General features: G+C 50.0%; 2 protein-coding genes and 1 long non-coding RNA gene across 10 annotated transcripts in view; 1 reads left to right on the top strand and 2 right to left on the bottom strand.

Moving 5' to 3' along the window:
- Positions 1 to 471: 471 nt before the first annotated feature.
- Positions 472 to 8,869, bottom strand: LOC103457135 (MAP/microtubule affinity-regulating kinase 3-like). Of its 3 annotated transcripts, XM_081602709.1 has the most exons (18): positions 8,206 to 8,854; positions 5,492 to 5,674; positions 5,351 to 5,404; positions 5,210 to 5,258; positions 5,038 to 5,103; positions 4,498 to 4,568; positions 3,933 to 3,989; positions 3,368 to 3,502; positions 3,149 to 3,250; positions 2,948 to 3,067; positions 2,755 to 2,851; positions 2,544 to 2,656; positions 2,354 to 2,471; positions 2,136 to 2,284; positions 1,977 to 2,065; positions 1,636 to 1,908; positions 1,053 to 1,097; positions 472 to 974 (listed from the first exon to the last, which is right to left on the bottom strand). In XM_081602709.1, exons 1-18 carry the CDS (start codon positions 8,254 to 8,256, stop codon positions 605 to 607), a joined length of 2,142 nt encoding a protein of 713 aa, XP_081458835.1. In that variant the 5' UTR covers positions 8,257 to 8,854; the 3' UTR covers positions 472 to 604. The 3 variants fall into 3 exon arrangements, with proteins under 3 accessions (XP_081458835.1, XP_081458834.1, XP_081458836.1); XM_081602708.1 differs by having other exon boundaries at positions 2,136 to 2,471; positions 8,206 to 8,860; XM_081602710.1 differs by lacking the exons at positions 472 to 974; positions 1,053 to 1,097 and adding an exon at positions 1,104 to 1,291 and having other exon boundaries at positions 2,136 to 2,471; positions 8,206 to 8,869.
- Positions 8,870 to 10,232: 1,363 nt separating this feature from the next.
- Positions 10,233 to 15,270, bottom strand: part of LOC103457136 (tumor necrosis factor alpha-induced protein 2-like) — a 32,135-nt gene continuing 27,097 nt past the window's right edge. For all 6 annotated transcript variants that reach the window (XM_081602714.1, XM_081602713.1, XM_081602711.1 and 3 more), the window contains exon 13: positions 10,233 to 10,786. In XM_081602714.1, the coding sequence (XP_081458840.1) occupies positions 10,603 to 10,786 (184 nt within the window). In that variant the 3' untranslated portion in view covers positions 10,233 to 10,602. The remainder of the gene's footprint in view (positions 10,787 to 15,270) is intronic.
- LOC145549810 (uncharacterized) lies at positions 11,941 to 14,510 on the top strand. Its single transcript, XR_014085664.1, has 3 exons — positions 11,941 to 12,024; positions 12,153 to 13,027; positions 14,444 to 14,510. It is a non-coding gene; the product is annotated as an uncharacterized LOC145549810 (long non-coding RNA).

Genomic DNA, 15,270 nt, shown 5'->3' with positions numbered 1-15,270 from the left:
TTATAATCAATAAACTGAAGTAAACTTCATCAAGATTTGAATTAATTTGAATAAAACCCTTTTATCCTCTTACCTTTTGATATTTACCTATTTTTGCCTTATTCCGACCATAAATCGCATTTTATTGTCATTTTATGTCTTAAACCAACAAAAAAGTTGAAAATATTTCACACTAGAGTGGAAACTGAAGAGTCTGCAGCTGAAGCTGAGGCGAAACGCGGTCTGGAGGCCAGCGTCCCTCTGGTCGCCATGACGACAGGACGCGGCGGCGATGCGTTCAACGTGTTTAATGAGACACAGGTGAGCCTGAGCTGCAGTCGGATCAGCTGACTGCTCACATGTACAAAATCAACAAGGTGAGAAACTATTTACATTCACAAAAACACAGAGAAACTCTCTGGAGAGGAAACGCCAACAGCCGGACTCAGAGTCCCAGAATGCTTTGCAGCAGCGTCGAGCCGGAACCAATCAGCAGACAGCTCAGAGTCGTCCTGCTGGGAGAGACAGGAAGACGGCAGTCGGGTCGCTTCCTTCTGTTCGTCACTTCCTGTCCCCGTCTGTCCACCTGAACCACTTCCTGTTCCTCCCAGTCCTCCCAGTCCCTCTATAGTTTGAGCTCGTTGGCGATTTTGGAGGCGATGTTCTTGAAAGCGATGGACGTTCCTGAAATGCGTTTGAAGCGGACGCCGTTGAGCGAGAGGCGGGGCAGCTTGCAGACCTCCATCTCCCATTGGACGAGGCTGTCGGCGTGCCCGTCGCCGTGGACGCAGAGCAGCAGGAAGGCCTCGCGCTGCTCGTAGTCGCAGTTGTTGGCGTCCAGGACCTTCCTGATCTCGCGCATCATGTCCGCCGGCTCCATGGACGACGTGGTCTTCATGCTCCAGGTGAACCTCAGCGAGCGCGGCTTGGCGTCCTTGGAGTGCGGCGCGGCGGGGGACGGCGGCTCCTCCCTCTGGTCGGACGTGACGGCGCGGCTGGAGGGAGGAGGAGAAGAAGAAGACGTTAACGTCCTCCAGACGCTGCGCTCTGATTGGCCGTCTCGCTCTACCCACCTGGACCCCTCCAGTCTGCCGTTCCTCTCCGCCTCCGACGGCGTCCTGCCAGCCGAGAGGAGGAGGAGAAGAAGCAGAGCATAAATCACAGGAAAAACCTGCAGGACAGCCAGCAGCAACAGGAAGTGATGCGTCCTGACTTCCTGTCGGACCAGCAGCAGGTCCGAAGCTCGGTGCCAAAAATGAGAAACGGTTGGCGATTTATGAAGCTACTGAACCGGGACGGGTTCACACCGATCCTGAGATAATTTACATAAAAACGTTTTATAAGAAATGCAGAAAAATGTTTTAATATCAACCTGATGAATGTAGAAGATTTTATTATAAATGTTCTAATATTTATTCCTTAAACTGAGTTATTTTATTTTCCATCAACAGACGGGAACAAAAAGCTGAACTTCCTGAGATAAATCCTGCTGCTGTGTTGCATCATGGGAAACGTAGTTTTATCCGAGTCAGTCGGATCAGAAGGAAACATTCAGCGAAGAAGAAAAGGAAGGAAGAAAATCTAACAAGTATTTAGCTTCAGAGCTAAATAAGCAGCATTGAGTAGTTCAGTGGAAGGACGACGTTCGGAGCGTACCTCCTGGTGAGCTTGGAGGTGAGTTTGGAGAACAGGTTGGACGAGGCGCGGCTGCGGGCCTGGGCCAGCGGCGTGGCGTCGTGCGACAGGCTGGGCGAGGCGGGCGGGCCGTTGTAGGTGGCGGTGCGGCGCTCCCTCAGCTGGCCGCCGTGGAAGGTGCTGCGGCTCGCCGTGCCGCGGGGGAAACGCAGCCGGTCGGGGGGCGTGGCCCCGCTGCTCACGCTGTGGGTGGAGGCCCCGCCCACCGAGCGCTTGGCAGGCGAGCCGGAGGAGCTGCGGGAGGTTAAAGGTTAAAGGTCGGGGTGTGAGCCTGGGCGTGACCAGCGGGGGGGCGGCGTTACCTGTTCTCCTTGCCGTTGTGGACGGCGGAGGCGGACGACTTGTCGGTGGCGCTGCAGACGTACGTGTTCCTCCTCGTCATGCTGGACGCCTGAAACACAGAGCCGCACCGATTGGCTGCTGGAACCGAGGCTCCGCCCCCTCACACCTAAAACACTCACGGCGGTCGCTGCTGTCGCTTTCCGGCGATCTGGGATGTCGCCTACGTTGGGGTTGTTGGCGTTGCCTAGCAACGGGCTGCCCGCCTCTCCGGGACCCGGCTTCCTGTTGGCGTCCAGCTTTGGCTCCGCCTCCGCCTTCCTGGCAGCAGCTGGGGAGGAGAGGGGGGGTGAGAGGCTGAGGGGGGACCCGGCTCTGGTCCCGGTTCCGGTTCTGGTACCTTGGTCGCTGAACCTCCTCTGTTTGGAGGAGGAGCGCTGACTCAGCAGGTGGGCGGGGGAATGGCTGCTGGACGAATGAGGCTTCAGCAGGGAGGAGGAGGCTCCGCCCACATCCATCTGGACACACACACGGGTCACTTCCTGTCGGGCAGGATGGATCTACCTGTCGCTACCGTGGTAACCGCTCACCTCTGCGGCCTTGCGTCCCAGCAGCAGGTAGGTGGCTGTGATGTCATCGTACTTCATCTTGGAGAGCGAATCGTTGATCTTCTCTCTGGAGTAACCCATCTGGACCATGAGGTCTGAGGACGACACGCAGTCAGGGTGTGTGTGTGTCTGTGTGTGTGTGTGTGTGTGTGTGTGTGTGTGTGTGTGTGTGTGTGTGTGTGCCCATGCGTACCGATCCGGCTCTGGTCCCTGATGTCCAGCTCCGGCTCCACGTACGGCAGCAGCTCGTCTTCGTCGCCGCCGTTGATCCAGCGATCCTTCATGATTTGCTGAAACAGAGGAAAGACGATTCGGACCCGGCGGTTCTGAGGCGGGCGGAGCTCCGGGGACCTGCTCTCTGATTGGCTGTGTGGTGACCTCCTGACCTCCAGCGTTCCTCTCTTGCCCGGGTTCAGAACCAGGAAGCGCTTCAGCAGGTTCTCGCAGTCCGTCGACATGTAGAAGGGGATCCGGTACTTCCCCCGCAGAACTCGCTCTCTCAGCTCCTGCAGAACCAAACACATGGTCCAAACGGGTCCGGGGTCCAGAAACACCTGGAGGCGGTTCCGGACCGGACGGAGACCCACCTTCAGGTTCTGTCCGTCAAACGGCAGCGACCCGCTGACCAGCGTGTAGAGGATCACGCCCAGACTCCAGACGTCCACCTCCGGCCCGTCGTACTTCTTACCCTGAACACAGCAGCAGGAACAGGCTGACCCAGGTTCTGACGGGACCAGAACCAGGACCTGGACCAGGACCAGAACCAGGACCTCATCCCGGGCCGGGCCTGGGGGAGGCCCAGTTACCTGGAAGAGTTCTGGTGCCGCGTACGGAGGCGAGCCGCAGAACGTGTCCAGCTTTCCGCCCAGAGTGAACTCGTTGCTGAAGCCGAAGTCGGCGATTTTTATGTTCATGTCGGCGTCCAGGAGGAGATTCTCCGCCTGCAGGAGGAAGAGGAGGAGAGAGGGGGGGGGGGAGGAGGAGGAGGAGAGAGGAGGAGGAGGAGAGAGGAGGAGGAAGAGGAGGGGGAGGGAGGAGGAGGTGGGGGGGAGGAGGGAGGAGGAAGAGGAAGAAGAGGAGGAAGAGGAGGAGGAGAGAGGAGGAGGGGGAGGGAGGAGGAGGTGGGGGGGAGGAGGGAGGAGGAAGAAGAAGAAGAGGAGGAAGAGGAGGAGGAGAGAGGAAGAAGAGGACGAAGAGGAGGAGGAGAGAGGAGGACGAAGAGGAGGAAGAGGAGGAAGAGGAGGAGGAGAGAGGAAGAAGAGGAAGAAGAGGAGGAAGAGGACGAAGAGGAGGACAAAGAGGAAGAGGATTAGACCTAAAGCATCACTGCTGTCCGTGATGCGTTCGAGGCGGCTGGGAAAGCGGAGGTACCTTGAGGTCTCGGTGAACGATGTGCTTCTGATGGCAGTACTGAACCGCAGAGACGATCTGAGACAGAAACGTTTAATAAGAATTTAATAACCACTGGTTTGAGTTTAAGCATTTATTATATAATTAGTTTCCCCTCAGTGATTTCTAGGTTCGTTTCCAGAAAACAAGCAATATAATTAACTCCTGTCGTTAACATGCTGCAGCTCTGCAGCAGGTCCAGGGAAACCAACAACCAAACCTGCCGCTCCAGAAGAGCCACACAAGCATCTGTAAAAAATATCCGTTACGTTTTCTGGCTTTTAGCTGATAGAAATATTTATTCTAACGAACCCAAAACAGGAAAGTTTGATCTGATCTGATTCAGACGGTGAGAACAAGTCGGTGTGTTTCTGTTACGTTTCTGGTTTCAACTCTAAATGACTTTCACAAGTTTAGGCTTTTAATCAAGTTCCTGCTGCCTGGCTCAGAGGCTCTGCGGCAGGCTGACCTGCTAAAACCACCTGCTCTACTTCTGCGTTATGGGGTGTCTGCGTTACCGTGGCGACGGGTGGTTTGGGAGCGTTACCTGTCTAAATTTAGCTCTGGCCTCCTTCTCCTTCATCCTCCCATGAGCTACGAGGTAGTCGAACACTTCACCTGCGCACACACACACACACACACACACACACACACACACACAGACACACACACACACACACACACACACACACACACAGACACACACACACACACACACACACACACACGCGCACACACACACACACACACACGCACACACACAGACACACACACACACACACACACACACACACACACACAGACACACACACACACACACACACACACACACACACACAGACACAGACACACACACACACACACACAGACACACACACACACACAGACACACACACACACACAGACACAGACACACACACACACACACACACACACACACACACACACACACACACACACACACACACACACACACACACACACACACACACGCACACACACACACACACACACACACACACACACACAGATCAGAGGTGGATCCAGGTGTTTGGCTCTAGTCCAGGTGTGTCTGCAGGTGACAGACCTCCGCTGGCGTACTCCATCACCAGGTAGAGCGTCTTCTCCGTCTCTATCACCTCAAACAGCTTCACTGCAGACAGGTAGGACAGGTGGGGCTTTAAAACGGTACCAGAGGCCCGGCTGAGGCCCGGCAGAACCAGAACCTGTTGGACCCGGCGGATCCAGGTGGGACTCACCGATGTTGGGGTGGTTCAGGATCTTCATGATGCGAACCTCTCTGAGCAGCTGGGACAGGAACACAGCAGGACGTTAAACACACTCAGACCCGGTTCTGGTTCTGATCAAAAGCCTGGTTCTGGTTCTGTTGCTAGTCTCACCTTCTGCAGGCTGGTTGGGTTCAGCTGGGTCTTGTCGATGATCTTGATGGCCACCTGAAAGGTAAAGGTGCGGGTCAGAACGGGTGTCGGTTCTGGAGCGCGTCCCAGAACCGCGTCCAGCCCGGTCCGGTCCGGTCTCACCTCCCGGCCCGTCGGGATGTGCCGGGCCAGCTTCACTTTGGCGAAGTTCCCCTTCCCGATGGTCTTCAGCAGCCGGTAGTTGCCCACGTGCGGCGCGTCGTCCGCGGTGACGGCGTTCTTACAGCGGGCGGAGCGGGCGGGGCGGGGCAGCGCCTCACCGCGCCCGTCTTCCCCAGGTGCATGCTGGGAAACGAGGAAGCAAAACAACATGGGTCGACCTGAACCCAAACCGTTTGGACCTTCATCCAGGTTGATGTGAATCTACAGAGCAGCTGGAACCGAGAAGGACCAGGAGAACAGGCACAAGAGGAGGGAAAGGTCAGAGGGAAAGGTCAGAGGGAAAGGTCAGAGGGAAAGGTCAGAGGGAAAGGTCAGAGGGAAAGGTCAGAGTGCAAGAGCGACGCTTCCTGATCGCATGACGCGTCACCCTGGAGGTTAATCTGACCACAGGTTTGAAGGTTCGTTAAGTTATGGCTGACGGACTAAAACATGTTAACTCCAGCTAACCATTAATCGATTACTAAATCAGTTTATGATTATTTCAATAATCAATAATGACTTATGTGATTAATCTCCCTGTTCTGATCCGTTTCTGTTTAAAGGTTTGTTTCACATTTATGGCAAATGAAAGAGTTTAAGACGTCCATCCGTCCATTTTCTAACACCTTGTCCCTCAGTGGGGTCAGGAGGTGCTGGTGCCTCTCCAGCTAACGTTTTGGGTGAGAGGTGGGGTCACCTGGACAGGTCACCTGGACAGGTCACCTGGACAGGTCGCCTGGACAGGTCACCAGTCTGTCGCAGGGCAACACAGAGACACACAACCATACACACACTCACACCTAGGGGCAATCTGGAGAGGCCAATTAACCTGACAGTCATGTTTCTGGACTGTGGGAGGAAACCGGAGTACCTGGAGAAAACCCACCATGCACAGGGAGAACATGGAGACTCCATGCAGAAAGACCGGGAATCGAACCCAGAACCTTCTTGCTGCAAGGCAGCAGCTCTACCCACTGCACCACTGTGCAGCCCGAGTTTAAGACGTAAATTATAGAAATGTGAGGCAGAGATTCGATGAAAACATTCGGTTTGGGACTAAATGTCTGAAGAGACAAATCAGGTTTTAAACTCTCAGCTTGAAGCTTCGTTTGTTTCATGGAGGTAAAAATAAATCAGTTTGGCAAATAAACTATAATCGATTCTCATTTATGATTCAGAGACGGCAGCAACGGATTATTCTAGACAGACAAGCATGAGGCCTTAAAAACTGTTTTATTAAAAACAGATTTATGTCTGAATCATAACATAAATGCTAAAACACGTCACTTCATCAGACGGAGGAATAACTTCCTAGTTTAATGTTTTTGTTTTAGGTTAAAGCACCTGAAATTAATACATAAATATCCATTTGTTTTTACTGCAGAGTTTATGCTTATTGGAAATTATTATAGTCCAACAATCCTGAATAAAAATGTAACAATCTATTTGGCTTTGTGTAAAACGGAGAAGCAGCTTTTCCTTCTGCTGTTGCAAAAATAACACAACAGTGATTATCACAGGAAAAGCTGCGCAACACGTTGAATCGTCAATTAGTCATAATATCAGAGAAATTCAGCAAAACTTCTTCATGAAAATATCTGATAACAATCACAAAGCAAAAACAGCAGTGAAGAAAATGCTGACTAATCACATTTAAAATCCTGACTGAAACGTTTCTAGATAACGTCTCAAAGACGTCCTCAGTATGTTTTGTCCCAGTAAACATACCTGTTCAGATTATTAGACTGGTTGAGAGTAGAACTGACAATGATCAGTGTTTAGCCTGCAGTCTGCTGCCGAACAGAAAAACGACGCTGTGCCTTTAAGACTCCAGTGTTTGTCGCAACAATAAAGTCAAACTTTGTGCAACTCCAAAAGATTCCAAGAAAAGTTCCTTTGTTTTATTTGATAAAGATTGTTTCTTTATGTGTCCGTGGCCACCATTATTACAGAGTTTTAACAAACACTCAGGCTTATCGGGAAGAACTGGAACTCTTAACCTTCTTGTCCAGCATTAGTGTCTGACCTCACATATGCTCTGCTTGTGGGAACCGTCAGAAGAGCTGATGTCATCGGTTTAACTCCAGTTGACGACTCGATACTTTCTGCTAGCAGCCCGTTTAGATTTTAAGTTATTCGAAAGCAGCCATTTATTTTCCTTGGTGCTGATTGGCTGAACCCAAAGAGCGGAAAATGTTAGCTACCAAAGATGTTTCCTGCTGTGTGTGTTAATGCGTATTAAAGAACATTTGGTGTTTTAACTGTTAAAATAGGCAGCTATACGTGTCTCAGACAAGTCAAATGTATCTTATTGTGTCATTTCAGCCAGCTGACTGGCAGTGCACAGCAACAGTTGCTATGGAAACTCAAAGAGTTAAAAACACTTTGAATTACTAGAAGAAGAGTGTGAGGAAAGTTTTGGCACCCTTGGTAAACCTAGAACAGATTTCTACCAGAACACTCTGGATCAGAGTGACAGATCTGGGAGTTCTGATCAAATGGATCCGGACCGAGCCTCCAGGTTCCGGTTAGGACCCTCAGGACTCCCACTGGGGCTGGAAATGATCCGGAAAACACCGGAAACGCTCCTGATAGCCGTTTCCTCCCTGATGCTCGGAGATCAGATGATTCAGCTGAAGAGGAAAAAGTTTGGAGGTGTTTCGGTTCTGACCCACCTGCTCGGTGTCCCGCTCGTTGACGGTGGGCAGGGGGGTCCTGGTGGACATGATACCCAGGTCAGCGTAACGGAGGTCCGGTCATGAAGCCGCCGCCGCTCCGCTCCGCTCCGGAACACCTGTCCCAAACTTAGCGGGTCGGAAAGTGACGCGCTGCTCCGGCTTCGGCTCGGTTCTATCTCAACGAACTCCCTCGCGGCATCACCTGTCCCTGCCCTGGGTTACCTGTCCCGGCTCGGCTCGGATCCTTTTCCGGAAGTTTATAACTGTCATGGATCCAAACGGAACCGGAGCAACAGTTCCTCTTTAACGCCGAAGTTAGCCGGGGAGTTAGCAGCCCGACACTTCCCGGTGCTGGGACTTTATTTCGGGGAGAGAGGAGGTCCGGCTCGAGCCGCCGGCCTCTAGCTCCGGTCCGCTTGGTGAGACAGTCCTGGTTCGGTCGGTTCGGCTGGAATTTGGTTCTGTCGGATTCTCCTCATACTCTCAGCTAGGAGTCAGCTAGCCTGAGCCAAGATGGTGGACTAACCCAACCCTACGCGCTGACGGCAAGTGACGTCAGACGCTACGTGTAATATGATTGGTTGATGAGGTCCAGCAGTAGCGTTTGTTGTTACTAGGGTGACTAGAAAAAACGACGGGATGACGTTGATCCCCACCGACAGGGGCGCAACCCGGGAGGAGTAAAAGGGGACATGGAAATTTAAATGTATAAATATTGTATATATTTATACAACGGAGTATTTGAGCCAAAATAAGAAGATATTTTGAGAATGCAGTCAAAATAATACAAGAATAAAGTCCCAATATTCACAGAACAGAGATGTAAAATTACAAGAAATTAAGTTTTAATGCCTAAACAGAAAATTATCAAGAAAGAAAAAAAGGCAGCCCGGAAATTAGAAACTAAAAAACTCTGGAAAGATCAAATGGTTTAAGGACAATGGACTGAAGATGATTTAACAAAGCAGTTAAAAAGAAAACTGCACTTTTCTTAGTCAAATGAATCAAGAAAACAGAGAAGAAGAAAAAAGTCACCAAAGAAGTTTCTATTTAAATTCCTTAAAGTCTCATTTTCCCTCTTTAAAGAGGATTGTTCTTCTTCTTCGAGATAAAACCAGATTCCCGAACAGTTCTGTCTCCAACCAGCAGAGGGCGACAGTCATCCACTCAGTTTCTGCTTTACTTGCAGTCTTTCTGGTTTTAATCTGAACTGGACACAAAACGAACAAAGGCAAACATTTTTGAAGAAAAAGTAAATTTTGTCCGTTAGAAACATGCATCATTTAGCCAGTTATACATATAAATATATATTTTCATTACTTGAATTTGATCAACATCAATCTTATTGCGTTTTCTACAGATTTCAGTATCTTTGAACGTATTAAACATTATATATTTCTGACCAAAGCTGATTTACTCCTCCCAAGGAAAATCTGATTTGTACTAATCTGTGCATGAGTTAGGCTTGTTTTTGCGTTTCACAATAAAATTATGGTCATTTTATTTATTAAGTTATTAACAGTGAGACTTTAAAGTACACCTACCTAACTCAAGAAAGTTTTTATTTCATTGTTCACCACCGACCAGATCTCTGATGAAAAGAGGTATTCAGCCTGTCTACACAAAGGGTTAAACTGCTCGATAAATCATTAGTCATTAACTTGGGCAGGTTAGCATGTGTTAGCATGTTAGCATGTTAGCATGTGTTAGCATGTTAGCATGTGTTCACATGGGAAGGTAAAAACTACAAACTAATATGTACAATGTTTCTATAGTGTTTACATCTTTATCTCTCTAGAAAATGTAGAAAATATCCCACATTTTTAATTTTAAGAAAAAAAAATCTAAATATATTCTTAAAAAGACCAAATATGAGAATTAAAAACCGTCCTTAACGTGATGTTTTTTTCTCCTGAATAAATCTCTAAATCTAAAACTTCAACGATGTTTCTGTAATAAAAACACATTTATTTAAAGTATTTCTGCACATTTTTGGAGAAATGAGTCAAAACATCCGGCAGAGGTTCTGCTGAATAAATACATTTATTGAAATGACAGCAGTAACAGATGCACGTCTCTGTTTCTATAACATCCTGCACAGTTTACAACATTCATTACTTTAGGGTTTAGTTAAGCCGCAGGAAGCTGGGTGGATTTAAAGTGAGTCTGGTTGCAGAAGTAGCTTAAATACGACATTTTCTAACACTTAATTAGTAATAAAAGGAGAAGTGAAGGTACCGAGCTGAGCCCTGATGAGCAGCAGACGCTTTCCAACAGTTTCCTTTTTTAATTTCTAAACAACTGGCTAACATGTTAGCATCACTAAGCTAATGTTTACATTATGCAGATAATCTGAAACAAGCTATGCTAACATTAGCATTGAGCGGAACTGTTTTAGCTCTTCATCTGGTTGATCTTGTTGTTGATCCATTTGACTTTAACCCTGGAGAAGAACGGAGGGCTCTGATTGGCTGAGGCGTCCAGGGAGCGGTTCTCCTCCACGCTGGCTCGGATGGACCGGACGTCCGCCGCCGAAAGGCCGAACTTCAGGGACAGCAACGCCGAGACGTGAGCGCCGCTGACGACAATCAGAAAAAAAGATTTAAAAATAAAAAAATCACTTTTTAAAAATATTTGTCTTATTTTCTAAGTGCTTCTTCGCTCTGTTCCGTTTAGCTGAACTTAATATTATGGACGTTTGATTTATTCACCCTGACTTCAGGATCTCAGTGTTTTGGTTCATTTTTCTGACTAAATGCCCAAAAAGCCGCAGTCGTGTCCAGAAGTGGATCCACAAGACGTGTTTCTGACCCACATCTGACAACCAGGTGGACAAAATGGCTTCACATCAAACGGGAAGTTTCTTCACATTTTGGGCTTTTAATAATTTATTTGAGTCGTTTTTATTCCAGGCTGGAACGATTCTGCAACAAATCCGAAAACTAAGATTTGAACCATAATTTAGATTTTTTTTCTGGTTTACAAAAAGGTCAAAGACAAAAGGCTTTAATAAATATATACATTTACATCTGAAGCATCTGGAACATGTTAATTTAACAAGGTCAGAGGTCATGAAACTAGAGAACTTTAAGGTTTATGAGGAGAATTTTAGATTTACACTCATTTTTGTCAACATTTCTAAACAAAAGCAGATTTTAAGATCTCTGGTCCAACCATTGGTGCCAAAATCAAAGTAATTAGTTTGTGTAAAACCTTAACTATGTTCAAACTTTATGGGCCATAAAATCTGAAAAATAAATAAAATACAACTAAAAGAACTGGAACTTGAAAAATTAGGTTTTTTTCCAGTTTCAACTTTTAACTAATTTTGTAGCCCTAATATAGCTCCATACATACAATTTGTTCATAAAAATTTTAACTGAAAAACAATCTTGAAACTGAAATAAAAAATCAAAACCTTAGAAAAAACTTTGAGCTAAAAAGAAGTTTTTAACTTTTTTCAGTTACATTTTTTTTTTTTACCAACTTTATTGGCCCTAATTTAGCTCCATACAGTTGGACGAGCCAAACCAGAATAAATTCTGCTGTTTGGACCAGAGGTGTTTTCTGGAGTCAGAGTGAGAAAGCTTGCAACGATTGGTGGTGGCAGCATGATGCTGTGGGGTAGAAAGAGGTTCAGCTCAGATCCAGATGGTGGAAGTTTGATGAGCCAAGACTTCAGCTTCCCCAACGACCTTTGACCTCTGGGCTGATTTAAAGCCAGACAGCCGGACCAATTAAAAAGATCAAATATCAGGCGGCATGAAGAGCTTCGACCAATCAGGAGGGAGCAGAGACGCTCTCTAGCTGCTCTAGGTCTGGTTGTATCTAGACGCTCTAGGTCTGCAGCGTCTCTAGCTGCTCTAGGTCTGCAGCGTCTCTAGCTGCTCTAGGTCTGGATGTATCTAGCTGCTCTAGGTCTGCAGCGTCTCTAGCTGCTCTAGGTCTGGATATATCTAGCTGCTCTAGGTCTGGATATATCTAGCTGCTCTAGGTCTGCAGCGTCTCTAGCTGCTCTAGGTCTGGATATATCTAGCTGCTCTAGGTCTGGATGTATCTAGCTGCTCTAGGTCTGCAGCGTCTCTAGCTGCTCTAGGTCTGCAGCGTCTCTAGCCGCTCTAGGTCTGCAGCGTCTCTAGCCGCTCTAGGTCTGCAGCGTCTCTAGCCGCTCTAGGTCTGCAGCGTCTCTAGCTGCTCTAGGTCTGCAGCGTCTCTAGCCGCTCTAGGTCTGCAGCGTCTCTAGCCGCTCTAGGTCTGCAGCGTCTCTAGCCGCTCTAGGTCTGCAGCGTCTCTAGCTGCTCTAGGTCTGGATGTATCTAGCTGCTCTAGGTCTGCAGCGTCTCTAGCCGCTCTAGGTCTGCAGCGTCTCTAGCCGCTCTAGGTCTGCAGCGTCTCTAGCCGCTCTAGGTCTGCAGCGTCTCTAGCCGCTCTAGGTCTGCAGCGTCTCTAGCCGCTCTAGGTCTGCAGCGTCTCTAGCTGCTCTAGGTCTGGTTGTATCTAGCTGCTCTAGGTCTGGATGTATCTAGCTGCTCTAGGTCTGCAGCGTCTCTAGCCGCTCTAGGTCTGCAGCGTCTCTAGCCGCTCTAGGTCTGCAGCGTCTCTAGCTGCTCTAGGTCTGCAGCGTCTCTAGCCGCTCTAGGTCTGCAGCGTCTCTAGCCGCTCTAGGTCTGCAGCGTCTCTAGCTGCTCTAGGTCTGGTTGTATCTAGCCGCTCTAGGTCTGCAGCGTCTCTAGCTGCTCTAGGTCTGCAGCGTCTCTAGCTGCTCTAGGTCTGCAGCGTCTCTAGCTGCTCTAGGTCTGGTTGTATCTAGCTGCTCTAGGTCTGCAGCGTCTCTAGCTGCTCTAGGTCTGCAGCGTCTCTAGCTGCTCTAGGTCTGCAGCGTCTCTAGCCGCTCTAGGTCTGCAGCGTCTCTAGCTGCTCTAGGTCTGGTTGTATCTAGACGCTCTAGGTCTGGTTGTATCTAGCTGCTCTAGGTCTGCAGCGTCTCTAGCTGCTCTAGGTCTGGATGTATCTAGCCGCTCTAGGTCTGCAGCGTCTCTAGCCGCTCTAGGTCTGGTTGTATCTAGACGCTCTAGGTCTGGTTGTATCTAGCCGCTCTAGGTCTGCAGCGTCTCTAGCCGCTCTAGGTCTGCAGCGTCTCTAGCCGCTCTAGGTCTGCAGCGTCTCTAGCCGCTCTAGGTCTGCAGCGTCTCTAGCCGTTCTAGGTCTGCAGCGTCTCTAGCCGCTCTAGGTCTGCAGCGTCTCTAGCCGCTCTAGGTCTGGATGTATCTAGCTGCTCTAGGTCTGCAGCGTCTCTAGCCGTTCTAGGTCTGCAGCGTCTCTAGCTGCTCTAGGTCTGCAGCGTCTCTAGCTGCTCTAGGTCTGCAGCGTCTCTAGCTGCTCTAGGTCTGGATGTATCTAGCTGCTCTAGGTCTGCAGCGTCTCTAGCTGCTCTAGGTCTGCAGCGTCTCTAGCTGCTCTAGGTCTGCAGCGTCTCTAGCTGCTCTAGGTCTGGATGTATCTAGCTGCTCTAGGTCTGCAGCGTCTCTAGCTGCTCTAGGTCTGCAGCGTCTCTAGCTGCTCTAGGTCTGCAGCGTCTCTAGCCGCTCTAGGTCTGCAGCGTCTCTAGCCGCTCTAGGTCTGCAGCGTCTCTAGCCGCTCTAGGTCTGCAGCGTCTCTAGCTGCTCTAGGTCTGGTTGTATCTAGACGCTCTAGGTCTGGTTGTATCTAGCTGCTCTAGGTCTGCAGCGTCTCTAGCTGCTCTAGGTCTGCAGCGTCTCTAGCTGCTCTAGGTCTGGATGTATCTAGCCGCTCTAGGTCTGCAGCGTCTCTAGCCGCTCTAGGTCTGCAGCGTCTCTAGCCGTTCTAGGTCTGCAGCGTCTCTAGCTGCTCTAGGTCTGCAGCGTCTCTAGCTGCTCTAGGTCTGCAGCGTCTCTAGCTGCTCTAGGTCTGGATGTATCTAGCTGCTCTAGGTCTGGTTGTATCTAGACGCTCTAGGTCTGGATGTATCTAGCTGCTCTAGGTCTGCAGCGTCTCTAGCTGCTCTACGTCTGCAGCGTCTCTAGCTGCTCTAGGTCTGCAGCGTCTCTAGCTGCTCTAGGTCTGCAGCGTCTCTAGCTGCTCTAGGTCTGCAGCGTCTCTAGCTGCTCTAGGTCTGCAGCGTCTCTAGCTGCTCTAGGTCTGCAGCGTCTCTAGCTGCTCTAGGTCTGCAACGTCTCTAGCTGCTCTAGGTCTGCAGCGTCTCTAGCTGCTCTAGGTCTGCAGCGGGTCCCAGCAGAGACTCGGTGACTGAAGCCTCGGACTCGGCCCGGTCTCGTCAGAACCTCGGCTTCATCATTTGTTCAGCAAACACATTAAACGGATCCTGTTCTGTCAAAGTGGTGAATCTGAAGCCGCAGCGACACCTGAGCAGGTAAACCAGACGGCTGGAAGCTTCCAGAACCTGATCCCCACCCGGCGCCGCTCAGTACTTTTCCTCGGAGCGGACCCGCCCTTCCCACCGGAACCAGGGGGACTCGGGTTGCAGCACAACCAGCTGGCACTCAGCTGACATACCTGGGGTCAGGTGTGGCACCAGGACAGCAGAGGGCTCCAAACTCCAGCCCTCTGCCGTCCTGCAGGTTCTAGATGAGCCTCAGGTACAAAACCCAGCAACGAAACGGCTCCATCAGCTGGTCCAGGTGTAGATCGGGGCTCCAGAGCCTTAATGACCTATTATTCTGTCCAGCAGAGGGCTGGAGGTCACACCTGTGATTTAAACCAGGGTCCATGTTTTAGTCTCTCCCTGGTTTAGCGCAACTGGATCAAATGAGGCTCGTTAGGCCTGAGCAGAACATGACAATAAAACATGCAGGATGCCTCCAGGACCCTCCAGGATGCCTCCAGGACCCTCCAGGATGCCTCCCGGACCCTCCAGGATGCCTCCCGGACCCTCCCGGACCCTCCAGGGCCATCCAGGATGCCTCCAGGACCCTTCAGGATGCCTCCAGGACCCTCCAGGATGCCTCCCGGACCCTCCAGGATGCCTCCCAGACCCTCCAGGGCCATCCAGGATGCCTCCAGGACCCTTCAGGATGCCTCCAG

This window comes from Poecilia reticulata, chromosome 21 (assembly GCF_904066995.2).
Source record: "Poecilia reticulata chromosome 21, P_reticulata-male-v2, whole genome shotgun sequence".
Classification (NCBI taxonomy): domain Eukaryota; kingdom Metazoa; phylum Chordata; class Actinopteri; order Cyprinodontiformes; family Poeciliidae; genus Poecilia; species Poecilia reticulata.
The sequence above is the reverse complement of the archived record's forward strand: the minus strand, read 5'-3'. Positions and strand labels throughout refer to the sequence as shown.

Excerpts from the sequence above, each read along its gene's own strand:
- LOC103457135 (XM_081602708.1), bottom strand. The coding sequence starts at position 8,256 with ATGTCCACCAGGACCCCCCTGCCCACCGTCAACGAGCGGGACACCGAG. Across the intron at positions 5,675-8,205 it reads ACGAGCGGGACACCGAGCAG|CATGCACCTGGGGAAGACGG; the intron begins GTGGGTCAGAAC and ends CTCGTTTCCCAG. Across the intron at positions 975-1,052 it reads GGCAGACTGGAGGGGTCCAG|CCGCGCCGTCACGTCCGACC; the intron begins GTGGGTAGAGCG and ends TCCTCCCTCCAG.